The 13,480-nt window shown below is 40.6% G+C and overlaps 1 protein-coding gene across 1 annotated transcript in view; it reads left to right on the top strand.

Annotated features, from left to right (window-relative positions):
- Window positions 1-13,480, top strand: part of Gtf2f2 (general transcription factor IIF subunit 2) — a 119,312-nt gene that overhangs the window by 100,913 nt on the left and 4,919 nt on the right. Inside the window, exon 7 of the mRNA XM_055609922.1 lies at window positions 6,629-6,772. Coding sequence (XP_055465897.1) covers window positions 6,629-6,772 — 144 coding nt within the window. The remainder of the gene's footprint in view (window positions 1-6,628; window positions 6,773-13,480) is intronic.

Here is a 13,480-nt window from a genome sequence, read left to right as displayed (position 1 = left end):
TTATTTCATCTATTTTAATTTTTTAAATTTTGTGGGCAACTTATAATATCCATGTTCTAGTATAGGATGATAATTTACAACTTATTAAGGTATACATGTGTGATTTATTCATTAAATGTTTTGCTCATTAAGATGTTAATCAAAAAAGTGTAATCAGGTCAGGCATGCTGTCATACACTTTTAATCCCAGAACTCACTTTTAAAGCAGATAGATCTCTGTGAGTTCAAGCCCAGCCTGTTCTACACAGTGAGTTCCAGGCCAGCCAGGGCTACTTAGTTAAACCTTGTCTTTAAAAAAAAAAATACACTTAAATTGGGAGGGAATGAGGGAGCAGGATACAGCTGGGATACAGAGTTAATAAAATGTAACTAATAATAAAAAATAAATAAATAAAAATAAAGTACCAAAGTAAAAAAAATACACTTAAGTAAAATTAGTTAATATGTAAGATTCCTGACAACCCTTTATCTCTGTGTCAAAGGTGCCACTGTCTGGTGGACTTGTATGGTCATCTGCCTGTATGACTTTCCCATTTGCTCTGTGTTCTCATAAAGAACTATTCTCTGCTGAATGGTAGTTCTCAGTGTGACTAGTCTGCTAGAAGCACCCAGCAGGATGCTTTCTTAAAGAGAGGGAAATGCCTTCAGAGATTAACTCACTTGATCAAATGTGCATTGTGTTTTAAGCTCCTGGGTTATTCTAGTTTGCAGCCACCAATCCAAAGACAGGAACTTTTTATAGTTGTCTGCCATCTGTTGAGAAGGGAACAGGGTTCTGTAATGGCACCAGGAGATAGAGTCTTGTAAATTTAAGATGTATCTAATTGTCTTTGCTACCAACCCTACCCTCCTGTTCTGAGTTTAACAAAGGACTTTTTATCTAGCTTTTGGAGAAAGAAAAACTAAGAAAAGCTAACTGGGAAACAGTCATTGAAATAATAGGGTTGTTACATAAAACCTTCAGGTGACATCCTCCTCCCAGAAGCTAGGAAGAAATTTCATGTTTATGCGTAGTCCTTTCCCTTCTGGGAGACAGCCAGTGCTCGTCTCAAGAACTGAGGTTGTTGAGCTTTGAGTTTTTCAAAGTTAGATGCATACTTTTTTTAAATTTTGCCCATTAAAATAGATGCCATAGGACTATACCATAAGGGCTTTTCAGCAGTATTTCCCTGCCATAGTTTAATATAAGAGTTCTACATGCTTTGTCCTTTTGAATTTGCACACCAAGGGCTGACCTGCTCTAAAGAATTTCTTTTCTCCCGAGAGATGATGACACACTAATCAGAAATAGAAGCATTGACAGAGGGGAGAGGGAAGTCATCTTTCAAAAGGATTTAAAATACAAAACCATGATAGTCAAGGCTGTCACAGTCACTTCAGAAGTTGGAAGAAAAGCCTCACAAAGACTGCCTTGACAAAGCAATCAGAGTATTTCTGCAAACAACAGTCTAGAAATTTACTGACACCTGAATTAAAATATTTTAATTGGTAGTGGGTGGCATTTATAATTTAAGTCAGTGATTAAGGTTTCAGTAATAACGATTGAGCATGTGTATACTACATCCAATAGTGGGTTTTCAACATGCAGTTACATTTAAATCTTGAGTAACTTGTTTTCTTGAGAAAGCAAAATTAATTTCGTCTGATAAATTTAGGGAATATAAACATTTATAACTGGAGGCTAAGCTTAAAGTGCTTTCTCAGTTGACATTTATTCCTGCAATGATCTCATCAGTGGAGACAGGTGAACGATCAGTAAGTAAAATTCACATGATATAACAATTACTTCTGTTCCAGCAACTGCCTTAGTAATTATCATCCTGGCTGCTAACGAGCTGGCTGACCGGCTGCTCTGTCTACATAGCATTCTCCTGTAGTTCCCAAGTGCATCGATGAGCAGCCCAAAGGAAAAGCAACATTACGTCTCAGAGCAGTCTAGTGGACACAGTGGTCCATAGTATTAACAGTTTGCTTACATAGCCTTATTTGTAGTGTTAAATTGAGTAAAGTACTAAGGGTGCCATCTTATACTCTATAGCTTACAAAAGAAAAGTTATTTCCGGGCCTCAGCTTTGTCCTAAGTGCAGGTAGGTGTTCGTGGCACTGAAGACTCGCTGCTCTTCTGGAGGACTTGGGCCTCTTTCCAGCACCCCCATGGTTGGCTCACAATCCTTTGTAACTCCAGTCCCAGAGGATCCATTGCCCTCTCCTGGCCTTCCTGGGCACCAGGCACACACAGATATACATGCATACAGAACAGCTATACCTATAAAATAAAAGGAAAACAAAAGTATTAGGTACTAATATCTTGATGCATTTAAGTCCCTTTTAATATGGCATGCACCCTGGAACTACTTGGCTGATAATACCACAGAAAATTTGGATTATGAACCTTAGCCATTAACAAAGCAGATTTAGCCAACTCATTTTAAAACCGCCTATTTCTGTAAGTTAACCCTGGTATGGGCTCTAAGAATACTAAGTATGAATTCCGTTATTCTTCAAGAATGTAGAGTTAAATTTCTAGTACCTAAAAGCTCTCTAATAAGAACTGATAATTTCCATTTTCATCGTTGCTATTTTAGATATGTGGGTTTTCAGATTTGGTTTGGTGATTGGGGGTTTGTTTCTCTTTAAGCGTGTAGCCCTTGATCCTCTGTAGCTAAGGATGACCTTGATCTCCTGAGGTTGATGGGTGCACCACCCTGCCCTGGATGCTTTTCCCATGTTTTATAGAAGGAAAACACCGCTGGCTCACACCTTTAATCTCAGCACTTGGAGGGCAGGGGTTGATGGATCTCTGAGCTCAGGGTAGCCTGGAGGCATCGAGGGCTGGCTACACAGCCCTTTAAAAAAAAAGGAAGGGAGGAAGAAGGAGGAGGAAAACACCAGGATCTCTGTAGTCAGCATATTTGGGGTAAGAACATGCTAACTAGGAATTTTTTTTTAAATCTAGGTAGTATTTACATTACTAATTAACATTTACTTATATAATTTGATTGACTTTTAATCTTTACTGTTAATTTGAACTTTTGTGATTTATTCTAAAATGTTACCTTTGAGTCACGCCTTACTGGCTGTAGATTTGGGATTGGAAAAAACACAAAGCACATAAATATCTGTGTCACCGTTGCCAAGTAGAATGTGTGTCTTCCCTAAGTGAGGCATCTTGCTTTATTGGCAAAATGATTAAATCACTTTTCTGCTGATACACCGTCACTCCTCCCCTTTCCTGAGCTCAATTTCTCTTATAATCTTCCAGCATAAATTAGAGCTGGGTGGGAGTGTGTTCTAATGCTTGGATTCATGGGTTCAATCCTGGTTCTTCATGCTTTCTGTCTCCCCAGTGTGATCATTCTTAGTCCCATCTTCTGTACCCAGAGAAAGTTTGTATCCTTCTAAATTCTTTGTGAATGCACAGGGCTGTTTTTCTTTTATGCTGTTTTCAAGACACCCCTCCTCTATTTTTGTATGCATTTTTTTTCTTTTGCTACTGAGGCAGCATTCTACCACTGATCTCTATCCCCAGCCCTTTTTTTTTTTTTTTTTTAATTTGAGATAGTCTTGCCAAGTTTCCCAGGTTGGCCTTGAATTCACTGTGTAGTCCACACAGCCTTGAGCTTTAGGTCTTGTCTCAGCCTCCAAAGTAGATGAGATTCAGGCTTGTACTAACAGGCTGCCTCACTGAGAAATCTTGAGACTGGGCAGGGCTGTCCATCCAAGGCATGCACTTGAGGATTTTTTCTCCACAGTGATGCCATACCACTGCATAGCATAAGCCTAAGTACCTTGGGTGGAGTTTGCACCAGAGTTCACCTGTTAGCTCTGAAGTGCATGTGCCGTTCTGAGGCTGGTCCTCACACTACAATCATCCCAGTGTACGGGGCCTGCTCCCTGCTGGCTTCTTCCAGCCCACCAAAGGCTTTAGTTACCCAGGGAACTTTGAGACTGACCTACCTCTGCAAATCACTCTGCCTTTACATACACACACACAAAGCTTAACCAACTGAAATAAATAAATAGAAGCTTTGTGTTTTCTCTGTCTCTCTTTTTGTGTGTTCACACATGCACCTCCCCAGCACTGGGATTAGAAACATTTACCACCATGCCTAGCTTTTGACCTGGACCCTGGGGCCATTTATTAACTGAACTATTGTCCCTATTTTCAGTGCAATGATAACTTTATACAAATGGTTAGTACCAGGATGGGATTCATAGGAGAGAACTTCTTTTAGTAGTTCTATTAAGTAGAACGATTTTTATAGGTACTCCCATAGTACCAATGGAAGAGAACTACTTTTCAACTTTTATTGAGATTCATTAATTATACGCAATACTGGCTTTCATTATAACATTTCGTACATGTCTATGATACACTTTAGATCATTTCAAGCCACTGTTATCATATCCTATTCACCCTCTATAGTAAGAATTTTTTAATTTTGGCTTCTTTTAAAACACAAATGTTTTTGGTTTAATCCCAAGTGTGGGGATATGGAGTTGCTTCACAGCAGCTGACTATGATTTGCCTTGTGCTCTAGCAGAGGCATGATTTTGCCAGCTGCAGGTATTTTTTGTGATTGATGTTTGGAATTCTGGGGAATTTTCAAAGGATATGTAAATGCTAGGCCCCTGAGAGGCAGGTTAGGTTGTTTGTTGGTTGTTAATTCCTATTAGTCACAGTTAGTTAAGTAATCATGTGCAAAAAAGAAATTAGATATCCTGATGGTGAAGATCAAACTTGTCCCAAGGAACTAATCAGCAGGAAGTAATCTAACAATGACATAGCCCCCTTCCCAACCCCTGACTTTATTCAGGGATCTCTTTCCTTTCCTCTCTATTCTTTTTTCTCTCATATCTAGTGTTAGGGAGTTAAAAGGGTGGAGAATAGTGGAAGAAAGAAGAACCCACAAAATATCAACCCTCTCACTGCTCCCTCTCCTCTACCTTCGGGCTCTCATACTTTCGTATATTATCTCCAGGCCTTTTTTTTTTTTTTTTTTAATTTTTATTACATGTTGTCTTAGTTGGGGATACTATTGCTGTGATGAAGCACCATGTCTAAAGCAACTTGGGGAGGAAAGGCTTTCTTTGGCTTTTACTTGTGTACTACTGTTCATCATTGAAGGAAGAAGTCAGGACAGAAACTTAAACAAGGCAGAAACCTGTAGGCAGAAGATGATGTAGAGGCCATAGAGGGGTGCTGCTTACTGGCTTGCTCAGCTTGCTTCCTTGTAGAACCCAAGACCACCAGGCCAGGGATGGTCCACCCACAATGAGTTGGGTCCTCACCATCAATCCCTTCTTAAGAAAATGCATTATAGCCAAATCTTATGGAGACATTGTTTCGATTTAAGTTTCTTTTTAGATAGCTCTAGCTTATGTCAGGTTGACAGAAAATTAATGTGTGTGTGCATGCATACACACAACCATACAACCTGCCGGGTTCATTTAGTGTTGCTCACATGTATACATTTTACTCATATATACACTTGATATTGGATAACCAATTAGGAGGCAATCCTTGGAGAAGGCTTGGTCCTCCTACTCTGAGCAATCATTGCTTGTGGCTCTTCATTTAGGGGTGGAACTTTATGAGAGATTTTCTCCCATTTGAGTTGAATGTCAACTGGTGTCATTATTTAGGTCTTGTTTAGGTAACCATAGTGTTGCAATTTCATGGATGGAACTTCTCTGTCACACACAGAAGATACTGTCCCACATCAATTGTCTTAATCCTCTGGGTTTTAATAATTTTTCTGCCCCCTCTTCAGTCGTGTGTCCTGGGTTGTATTGCAAATGTACCTTTTGGCAGCGGGCACCCAAGCTTAGTTGTTGTCTGGTTTTTGTAATGGTCTCCATCTGCCTCATAGAGAAGCTTCTTTGATGAGGAGTGAGGCTGCCTCCACTGCTGGTCTGTGTGAGGGTATTTAACACTGGGGGATGCACATGACAAGGTCCTGGCACCTTGGTTTTATCTGAATAAGAGGTATTTTACTTTTTATGTTAAAAATTGGAGTATATTATACATGTTAATTTCTAGGACACCTAATGTAAGATGAAATGAAGATTCAAAAAAAATAGTTTACTGGTGTCAGCGCTGAGTGTATTTACTTTTCTTGTCAAACCTACTTCAGTGTGTAGCTGTAAAGCAGCAGCACAGGGTGAGAAGGGGGAGACTGGTGCTCCCATTCCCTTTCTTCACCAGTGCTTTCCAGATTTCTCAATTGCTAGAGAATCTGCCCTGTAATGAGTGTGCCGAGGACTTGTTACCTGCCAAGTGCAGTGTACTTCATGAAATTGTCTTACTGTGCTTTAATTAATCAAAGACAAAGGAACTGTGTGTTAGTTTCTGGTCAGTCCAGGCTAACCAGGAAGAAAACCTACTTGGGAAATTAATGTGTTACATGAAGCTTCCAGAGAGACTGAAGATGGTTTATAGACCAATTTAAAAATTGTCTGAGAGCCTGAAAGTTCCTGAGAGTCCTGGAACAACCAGAGTTTGCTGTTCTAAGTTCCTGCCAGAGACCTGATACCTTGGAACCTTAAATGTAGTTTTCAGGTGGCTAAGACAGAAATGCCTGTTTCCAAAGGTTGGGTTGATAACCTTTTTCTTTTTTGCCTATAGATTGAATATGAAAGAAAGAAGAAAGAAGATGGAAAGCGGGCTCGGGCAGACAAACAACACGTCCTGGACATGCTGTTTTCAGCTTTTGAGAAACATCAGTACTATAATCTTAAGGACTTGGTCGATATCACAAAGCAGCCTGTGGTATGTATGCATTTATACTGACTCTTAAGTAGACCCTACTTCATTAGCATGAGATTAGGGAGAAGAAGCATGATTAAGTTCAAATCCACTCCGCTAATGACAGTGTCAACACTCAGGAAACAAGTCTTAATTAATGCAGCTTTGTCTTTCAAACATCCACTTCATTACTTTATATTTAAAATACATTTGAGAGCCATTGAAATGGCTCGCTCTGTAAAGGTACTCATAAATGTCTGATGATTCCCCAGAACCCACTGAGGAAGAAGAGAACCCACTCCTGAAAAGTTGTCTTCTGACTGCTACACACACAGCAAGGCACTTGTGTGTGAAAGCGTGTTTGCAAACACAATCATAAAATCTTAGGGCCTAGAGAGATGGCTCAGTGGTTAAGAGACTACTCTTCTAGAGGACTCAGGTTTGATTCCTTGCACCCACATGGTGGCTGGCAACCATCTGTAACTTTAGATCAAGGAAATCCTACATTGCCTCTGGCCTCTGCAGGCACTAGGCATAACATGGGGTGCAGATATACATGCAGACAAAACATCCGTACACATAAAATTAGTAATAGTTATAAAATTAAAAATGCATTTAACAGAAATAATTTTATATGAAGAAAAGCAATCAGTATTCTTGACATTAGTCTGAGACCTGCTAAGCATACATTCTTGTTCATTTCTGATAGAGTTCATGCTGTAGTGTTAGCGACTCAGCTAATGACTTAGTTCCCTTTGGCACCACAGCCTGAGACACAGCATCCATGCTAGATTAAAATATTTTTAACAGAATAATTTATTATCAGGCTGGGTTTCTTCTGGGTTTAATGAAGTTTATCTTTGTTATTTTATATGTAAATATGCCTACATGAAAAGGCCATCCCAAACACACACAGAGCAGATAAGGTATTCCTACAGAATAAAATATACCCTGTTAGACATAGGGAAATAAACCAAGTATAGGGATAGTCCAGTAACGCTAGGGAAGCAGGTTCTTGCTCTTAACATGGGCTGTTAGGTTTGTTTGTTTTGCATCTAAGGAAAGGGATTATTAACATGTCTGTCTGGAGTAGATGTAGCAACACATCTTTATAATCTTAGTACTCAGAGGCTCCGGTAGGAAGATCCCAAGCTCAAGGCCAGTGTGAACTATATAATGCATATGTACTCTGTCTCCAAAAGCTCCCCTTCAGTTCAGTTTTGGGTTTGTTGTTGTTTTGTCTCTTGTTCTTGTTTGTTTTGCATTTCACTCTTTGTATATGGGTGTTTTGCCTGCATGTGGGTCTGTGCCTGGGGAGTATAGAAAAGGGTATTGGATGCTGGAAATTGAACCCAGCCTCTGAAAGAGTAACCAGTGCTTTTAACACTGAGCTACCTCACCAGCCTGGCCAGATAGTTGTATGTTGTGAGACCTAGTGAATCTCTTGCTCTAGGTCTTCTTCAGTAGTGATCTGGGGTGGCCCTCAGGAGACCTACTAACTTAATGAGTGTGTGTGGACATCGTTAGATTTTCCAGAGAACACATGAGTAGCTTTTATCAAATTCTCCTGGTGGACCGCTGATGGCAGAAGAGAAGTCTGATGTTTAACAACAGAGTCATTGAGAAGTTGCACCTCCTCAGCTGCCAGATCCTTTTTCAGAGGCACAGTCTTGTCATGTACTACTGAAACTTGTTCCCCAGGCTAGCCTCAAGCTCCTTTTTCTCCCCCATCTGCCTTCTAAGGGCAGATTTGTGCCATCTCTTGCACCTTCAAGCAATACCAAGTCTCCAAGCCAGTACCAAAAAATAAAAATAAAAAATCAATACCAGATCTGGCCCACAACAAATCCTCTGCAGTATTGGCAGTACCAATGCTGTCTGCATGCTGACATTTATAATGCCATTGTTTTCACACACACACAAACACTCACACACCACCTGCCTTTCCTTCTCTCCTTTCTCTCCTCTCTCCATCTCTGACATCCCAGCCTGTGGTGGTTTGAATAAACATATTCCCCATACACTCATGTGTGTGAATACTTGAGAGTACGCTAGTAGGTCTAGCTTTGTTGTAGTAGGTGGGGCCTTGTTGGAGGGAGTGTGAATATTTTCCTTTTTTCTGTTATTTTTTTCTTGCTAAAAACATTCACTTCTGAAAGCAAGCTTACTCATCACAGAAACTACCCTATTCACTTATATAGCTTATGCAGGCAGCCATAACAGTAGAAGTTTCTCAAAGACAAGCCAGTTTGAAAAAGCTAAGCCAGGAATATGATATCCATATTACGGAATGTTTGTATTTTAGCTTTTTCTACTCTATGTAAATATGAAACATTGGAGGCTAGAAAGATGGTTTAGTGGTTAGGGCTCCGGCTGTTCTTCCGGAGGAATAGGATTCAATTCCCAGTATCACATGACAAAGCATGACCGTCTGGCATGTACTGCCCTTGTCTGGCTTTCATGGGCACAAGGTATGCATGTAGTGCACAGAAAGCCAGGCAGACAGGCAGGCACAATATTCATATAAATGAAATAAAAATAATTTAAATGTAATAATAAAAATAAAATATAAAACATCATAGGAGTCCTCTTACTCCCTTCCCTCCAGCACTTGATGCTGTTTAATGTTTACTCTGTTTTATCTAGTCTTCCTCCTTCTATAAAATAGAAGCATGCATTACATTTTTTTTTTTTAAGGAACTACAAGCTATTGTAAAGTTTAAATACTACCGTTTGAAACATGAAGCTGCCAAGGAAACCCTGAGACCTGACACATGCTTCCAGTATCTCCCCTTTCCCAATGTACATTTGTATTAATGCCATAGAAAACTTGCTGTGATTACAGCTGAAACACGTCATTTTCTTGAGCTTTAGCCTCCCAAGTGTATGCATTATTTTGTACATGTGGGTGTACATATAGAAGTCAGAGGATAGCTTGGGAGAATTAGTTCTGGCTGCCGTGTAGGTTCCATGGATCAAACTCAAGCCATGAGGCTTGGCTACAGTACCTCTACCAGTGAGCCCTCACCAGCTCCTCAGTGCACCTTACCAAGATCTTATAAGTGACACTGACACCCAGGTTGCTCAAGCCAGACAGAAATCCCTATTTCTTCTTCATGCTGTGAACTGCAAACCCTGGCCTGTAGGCCTCCCAGTTGGGTTCATAAAGTAAAAGGTAGCATAGAGACAGTTGTTTTCTACCTCACACGGCCAGGGCTGGGGCTTGGACACAGTTGTCCTGATTTCAGCTGAGGAAAGTCATTATCATGTCCTGATGTTTATTCCATCACATAGATAGATCTATGGACAAGCAAGGAAATTTTCTGGCAGTGAAATACCTTTTTAATGAGGAAGGCGAATGTATTTTTCTCACAATACGATCCCTTTCTGCTTTTTATGTAGTGTCATTGTGGTCAGATGTGCAGAAGACAGAGCACAAATTTGATGTTTGCTAGTTCAGCTCCTAATTCCAAAGGAAAGTGGGAACTTAAGATATTTGAAGCTTATTCTAAAATGCTGTCTAATAATTGCTGCTGTGTTATACTACTGTACTCTGAAGTGTCTCTTTTTTTTCATCTGATTCCTTTTTCTCTGATTTTAAAAGTTTTCAGTTCACATTCCCTTCAGTTCTTGAATTAAGTATCAATACTAAATTTTCCGATAGGGTATATTAATTAATGATAGTCCTTTTTTGAGAATAGTTATTTCTGATTCACAAAGAGAAATCTTAACTTTAAAATAAGAAATGTACTAAGATAAATAACTGAATATAAGTAGGTAAAATTTAAATACATTTACAAAACTTTAATGTTTTTATTGTAGAGGTTTTTTGTTTTTACTTTTTATTTTACCATTATTATTGTGGTAGAAATATAGACAATTTATTAAGGAAGAGAAGCACACTATTAAAAAATGGAAGCAGCTAGAATACCAGGACAGCTCTAAGACCTAAAAAAAAACCAACATTTAAATGGTGTTGTTTTAAGACAGGATGGTCAAGAACTGGCGGAGGCCAGTGCTGACCTGGAACTCTTGATTCTGGAGATTGGACCCCTCAGCTCTGTCTATCCTGGTCCTGTTTTCACGTTTGCTTTGAGGCTTGCTCACACTTGGCTGCCCAGGCTGTCTTTGACCTGGAGCTGTAGCTCGTCCGCCCTTGACCTTGATGCCCTCTTGTCTGTCCTTCCTGAGGTCAGGGCTTACAGGCCTGCCCAGGCCCTTAGCATGCCCAGCTTCTCATCATTTCCATTTTCAATGTTGTGGGTGTTTTGTTTTCCTCACCTCATTTATAAATGAGGTCATATTTTAAGATAAATTTAGTAACATGCCCAAACATCTCAAGCTTATATAGAAGATGCTACACGGGTGATAGTTTCAGGGACAGATGTTCAGGAAACAAAATTATGTGTTATTTGTGTGCAAAATACAGAAGGACTTTTTCTCCAAGTGGTAACCCAGAAAATTTGTCTTTAATATAAAGAACATTAGTAGGAAGTGTGTGTCCATACCCGCAGAGGAGAAGAGAGGGGATCTGATCCCTTGGGCCTGAAGTTCAGGTGGTTGTAAACTTCCTAGTGTAAGCGGGGAACTGAGCTTGGCTGCTCCGGAAGAGCAGCCAGGGCTCTGACTGCTGAGCCGCCTCTCCAGCCTCTGCACTCAGTTTTGAAGAGAGGTAGAGGAAAACTGTGAGATTATTGACTTCCTGCTGCTGTTTTTTAGTTCTTCAACAAGCTGCCGTGTTTTCAGGGTTGCCATCTATGTGAAAACAGTTTTCTTCAAGAAAGCATCTTGTTTATGTTGGACTCTGTTCAAGAAGCATTAGCCGCAATAAGAGGAAACAGCCAGGACCTCTACATCTGGGACCTCCCAGACTTACCTTAGCTGCCTGAGCCAGTCTATTACAGCATCAGTCAGTCAGCCTTTCTTTCCAGAATGGAACCCTCAGTAATCATTGCTGTGAGTAACATGGAGAGCCTTTACCTTTATGGCTGGAAAAGTAATATTTTTCACTGTGTAGCCCAGGCCAGCCTTGAACTGAGCGAGTGGTTTAGGCTGGCCTCATATAAGGCTTCCTCCTGCCCCAGCCTCCTGAGTGCTGGGACTATAGATATTTGCCAGCACAGGCAGTTTCATTTTAAGTCTTTCTTCCTAATTCACAGCCTTTTTTTTTTTCTTTTCAGAATAAACTCTATAATGAACAGTCTGCGTTAGTACACTTAAGTTTGTTGAAAATCACAAACTGTCACCACAGTCAGCTTTAGAACAGCTTCACATATACCCCAAAGAAATCCCCTATTCATTAGCAGTTGGCCAACCCCAAAACCTAGACCACTGTAGATCTGCTGTCTCTAAGTGATATTTTCTTCTTATTGAGACTTGGATATCTGTTTTCCAGTAGTTAATGATTTGTTGTTTTAGTCCCAGTTTTAAACCATTATAGCCTAGTGTATAGTAGCCAAGGTTCAGTCTGTTCCATATACAAGTAACTGTTCCAGTATTGAGGCCTATCTTCAACCAAAGTTAAAGGGGCCAGGTGTGGTGGCACTCTTCTAACCACAGCATTATGGAGGCAAGCAGTGAGCTTGAGGTCAGTATGGACCAGCCAGGGTCCGAAACATTGTTTTAAAATTAACAAGAAAGTGAACTTTATTTGAGCCTTTCACACCTATAAGATACTTGCCACTGCCAGGCAGATGAGGCTTTTTCAACACAAAAATACTAATGCAAGAATTAGCTAGTTTTTCAAGGTTTGAACAAAATGTAGAGTCAGGCAGGGTTTTGCCCTCTGATAGTGTCATCACCCATCTGTTAGTTGCTTACAGTTTTCAAAGGAAATAGAAGTAGAGGGAACCAAGAGCAAATACAGGGTGGGTGGGGCAGGTAGTGAGGAGAGGAGGAAAACACAGGCCTGTGTTCCGCAGAAGCCCCCGGCACCACCTTCCCTCTCCTGTTCACAGTTTATTCTGCCTGAAAATAGTGGGAGCATCTGGTCCTTTCTTCACTGTTTACTCCTAATGTGCAGTTTGTATCTTAATGAGCAGTCTTGTGCCTTGCAGTCACTAACAGCCTCATCAGTAAGTCCTTTGTTCTGTTGACATCTCTGAAAGAAGTCACTTACTAACTCAGAAAATTCTGTTTATGACACCTTCCTCCTGTGGTACCTCATAATAAGACACACATTCCCCTTGTGCCAGCTGGGGCACACAGATCTGCATATTGGGCACTTGGTCTAAAGACCTGTGATCAGAAGCCAAACAGTGTCTCTGATTAACTCACTGGAAGCATTAGAGGCTGGTAATCTCCTTCCTGTCAGAGTTGTTCTTAATCAAGTTCCCTTGATTTATTATTATGTAAATATTGCTTATCACTGAAATTCGTGATGAAATGAAATGCAGATCAGTTCTCTCAGGTTGGCAGAGCTGGAGAAGAAAACCGGGTGGGGTGGGGTAGTAAGCAGAGAAGGAGCTGAAATCACTGGTTACTTGTACCTTGTGCTAGGGTTGGGGGAGTCAGGACGTCCATTGGCCGGTTCTGACCTCTTAGTCACCACAGATACGACGCCCAGCCTAATCCCTGGCTGCTGTGTTCAGGTGTGCTTTGCTGCCTCCTTCGCAGGAGCTGTGGCACCTCATCCCCCTTTGCTCAGCCTTCACTTGCCATCGGTCCCCTCCCACACATCCCTTTGATGAAAAAGCGCTGAAGCTGAGCCAGTGTTTGAATGATGTACTGCAT

Source organism: Psammomys obesus, unplaced genomic scaffold, assembly GCF_907164565.1.
Source record: "Psammomys obesus unplaced genomic scaffold, mPsaObe1.curated_primary_1811, whole genome shotgun sequence".
Lineage (NCBI taxonomy): Eukaryota > Metazoa > Chordata > Mammalia > Rodentia > Muridae > Psammomys > Psammomys obesus.
The sequence above is the reverse complement of the archived record's forward strand: the minus strand, read 5'-3'. Positions and strand labels throughout refer to the sequence as shown.